The sequence below is a fragment of the Alexandromys fortis genome, unplaced genomic scaffold, assembly GCF_014885135.2.
Source record: "Alexandromys fortis isolate MF-2015 unplaced genomic scaffold, M_Fortis_MF-2015_v1.1 scaffold_13, whole genome shotgun sequence".
Lineage (NCBI taxonomy): Eukaryota > Metazoa > Chordata > Mammalia > Rodentia > Cricetidae > Alexandromys > Alexandromys fortis.
The window spans coordinates 4,458,427-4,462,165 of NW_026067908.1; the positions used below are offsets into that span (position 1 = coordinate 4,458,427).

Here is a 3,739-nt window from a genome sequence, read left to right on the forward strand (position 1 = left end):
TATATATGATAAAAAATAAATAAGAAGAAACAATAAGCCACGCAGTGGTGGCCCATGCCTTTAATCCCAGCACCCAGGAGGCAGGGGCAGTTAATCTCTGAGTCTGAGGCCAGCCTGATCTACAGAGTGAGTTCTAGGACGGCCAATGCTGCAGAGAAACCTGGTCTTGGAAAAACAAACAGTTTAACAAACAAAAAATGAAATAAAATGTTTATTTCCAGGGTCATAGAGATGGCTCGGTGGGTGGAGGTGTGTGCTGCTGACAAGCCCGAGAATTTGAGTTCATCCCTGCAACCCACGTGATGGAGAATCAAAACACTGTGTGGCATGTGGCCCCTCCTCCCACCCAGCTTGGTTTCAGGGCAGTCCAGTTGTTCTGAGCACTCCGCCTGGATCACTGTGAAGAAACGGCACTCCACTGTGAGCTGCCGCCACCACAGCTGCTGCTGAAGCCACCAGTTTCTACTTTGGGTCTTCTCTAATCAGAACTGTCCCGGGCTGCGCCTGCTGGAAACTTCGGTTTATTTCCCAGTGGCCGGCTTGCTGTTGTTCAGGGAACCTCCCTTGACTGCCCCTAGTGGCCAGCAGGTGCAAGGCCTTATTAGAAAATTGCAGGTTTACCACTGGGAAGTGCGAAAGACTTTACACGAGTGTTGCTAATTACGATGAAATTCTCTTAAAAATTACATTTGTAGCCGGGCGGTGGTGGCGCACTCCTTTAATCCCAGAACTCGAGAGGCAGAGGAGTAATCCCAGAACTCGAGAGGCAGAGGCAGGCGGATCTCAGGGTTCCAGGATAGCCAGGGCTACACAGAGAGACCCTGTCTCAAAAACAAAAATCAAAACCAACAAAATCACATGTATTTATTTACTTAACTATTGTGTGTATGTCTGTATATGTGGGGGCATGCACATCCCGTGTTAATTACGTGGAGATCAGAAGACAGCTTGAGTGAGCTAGGTCTTCTGCAGCGTAGATCCCTGGATTCAGAATGGATCTCGTCAGGTTTGGTGGCAAGGGCTTTTCCCCTAAGCCATCTCAGCAGTCGATGTGGAATTATTATTATTATACACAGGGACTCATTATGTAGCCGTGACTGGCCTAGAACCTGCTGTGTAGACCAGACTGGCCTGGAAAGTCAGAGATCCACCTGCCTCTGCCTCCCAAGTGCTGGGATTAAAGGTGTGGGCCATCGTTCCTGGCCCCATGATGCAATTCATTCTCTCTTGACCAGAGGGTTTAGCCATACTCCAGGATGGTGGAAATCCTTTCTCTTCCCATGGCCCCATAACTTTGCCTCTCTTTCTGTTCCGCCTCAGTGGGACAATCGTGGCGGTTCATGTATGCCAAAAGTGACGGATGCACAGAGGGACTGGTCTACACCAGCAGAAAGGTGGTGGTGGTTTAGATTTATTCAGGAAAGCAGCTCTTCAGAACTTGGTGCAGGCCTTGAAGAGGAAGAGGCACTGTAAAAAGTCCAGTGCTACGCCATCTGTATAAGTTAAAACTGATATGGGGAGGGGCAGCAAGATGGCTAAGTGGGGGCTGGAAAGATGACTCAGCAGATAAGACCACAGGTTCAAGACCCAGAACCCAAGTGGTTCTAAGCAATCGTCTAGTTCCAGGGGATATGACACCCTCTTCTGTCCTCCACGGGCACCAGGCACTCAGGAGATACACAGACATAAATGCCCACAAAGGACATAAAAAATATTGTTTGTTGGGCGGCAGAGGCAGGTGGATCTCTGTGAGTTCGAGGCCAGCCTGGTCTACTAGAGCTAGTTCTAGGACAGGCTCCGAAGCTACAGAGAATCCTTATCTCAAAAAACCAAAGGAAAAAAAAATTATTGTTTAAAAAGTGTGCTCTAGCCGGGCAGTGGTGGCACACACCTTTTTTGATCCCAGCACTCAGGAGGCAGAGGCAGGCAGATCTCTGTGAGCTCGAGACCAGCCTGGTGTACAAGAGTGTGTTCTAGGACAGGCTCCAGAAAAGCTACACAGAGAATTCCTGTCTCGGGGAAAAAATAGGTGTGCCCATATCCCCACTTGTTCAATGATAAAATAAGTACATAAGTCTGACAGAAACAATAAAACAATACATCAAATATGGGAAAGGAGATGGGATGGAGGTCACACTGATGGGAGAGGGGTCCGCACCCAACTAACGCCCCTGAGGTCCAAACAAACATCTATACTTCACAGCATACTGTATAATAAAAGACTTTACTGACGGTGTTGTGAATTTGAACTTGTGTGTAGGCAGACCCACACCCGTGCCTCCCTCCCTCCTTGTCCCCGCAGGTCCCTCCGGATTGGATCCGCCGTCTCCGCCCCCAGTTTCATCGCCAAGGCCCTGGGAGGGAAAAGTCCTGGCCAGCACTCTTGGTCCTGATCCCCTGGAGCACAACTCCGCTCCGAACTCTCCTGTCCGCTTCACACCTCCCCCTAGTCCTCCAGAGAGTCTGGGGAGACGGATACAAAGTTCACCCCGGACAAAGTCCGGGAGCTCCTTCTCGACCCCGGTGCGGCCTGAAATCCAATCCTCCTATCCTCCCGCCTTAGTCTCCCTGCCCATAACTTTACCTTGGTGCGGACCTGTTAGCGCCTGCACTTGGATCTCGGGTGTCCTGGTCGTTGCGCTGGAGGCGCAGTCGCGGGCCCCCGGGGACCTCCAGGGGCGCCAGAGGCGCAGCGCGCGGGGCAGGGCGCGCAGCATCGGGGAGCAGGCTGGCTCCGTAGCGCGGAGACCGGGGTCCTCCGCCGCTGAGCAGGAGAGTCGAAGTTCCGGGGCGGGCGAGGCCTTGCTAAGGGCTCCACCTATGGGCGGAGAGAAGGGTGCGGTGGCCCGCGACCCGGAGACCCCTAGGCGGTGTGAGAAAGCTCAGCTTTCTGGGTTGGGGCGCGGACTGCGCTGGCAGGAAGGTGGTGTCCAAACCCGAATGTGTTGCGTGTGCCTTCTTCACGTGTACCCTAAGTTCACTAGTCCCTGGGGAGTGGTCTGCACCCAGTGACAAGGTCTCATCTCCCAGAGGCAGTAAGGTCAGCTGTGAACTGCCAGTCCACCTCAACTCCATTCATTATTCACCTAACCTTCCTACATAGAGGTCTGCAGGGACCTGGGTGGGTCACCCAGGGTGCATCAATCAAGTGTCTGAGGTGAACACCCCCACAGTAAAGCTATGGGCTCTCTGTTAAGCCATCTAAGAGTAAAACTCATGCCGCTGATGTTTGTGTGTGAGTGCGCATAGTGGAGCATCTCCGTTAAACAAGACCACAAAAAGCCTGTTGTCCGCAAATGGGCGGTGATCTCAAGGCCAGCTTGTGGCAAACAACACAAAACAACAAATAACACAGCAAACTACACAATCTGTATTCAAAATGCTAAAAGGAAAAAAAAACCCTGTTTATCAAGAATCCTTGCCCAACAAACTGTCTTTTAAAAGTGAAGGAGAATCTGGATTCGATGGCTTAAATTCCAGCACTCCAGAGACAGAGGAAGGTAGATTTTTGTGAGGTCAAGGCCAGCCTGGTTTGCATATTGTAAGGTCAACTAGGCCTCCTCCACTGACACTATCAAAAAAAATAAAAATAAAAATCAACCAGTTACCAAAAGAGAACAGGAATGTCTATTAGAATATCAGCCAAAATTACTTTTTTTTTTTAATGTGTTCGAGTGTTTTGCCTGCCAACTCTGTGTGCCTGTTTCCTCTGGAGGCCAGAAGAGAGTCCCTATCACCT

General features: G+C 50.8%; 1 protein-coding gene across 2 annotated transcripts in view; it reads right to left on the bottom strand.

Moving 5' to 3' along the window:
* The window catches only part of Echdc2 (enoyl-CoA hydratase domain containing 2), a 15,390-nt gene extending 12,525 nt beyond the window's left edge, over positions 1–2,865 (bottom strand). The window contains exon 1 of one of the 2 annotated variants that reach the window (XM_050136235.1): positions 2,585–2,865. In XM_050136235.1, the coding sequence (XP_049992192.1) occupies positions 2,585–2,717 (133 nt within the window). In that variant the 5' untranslated portion in view covers positions 2,718–2,865. The remainder of the gene's footprint in view (positions 1–2,584) is intronic. The other variant, XM_050136234.1, reaches the window with a different exon arrangement.
* Positions 2,866–3,739: the final 874 nt, after the last annotated feature.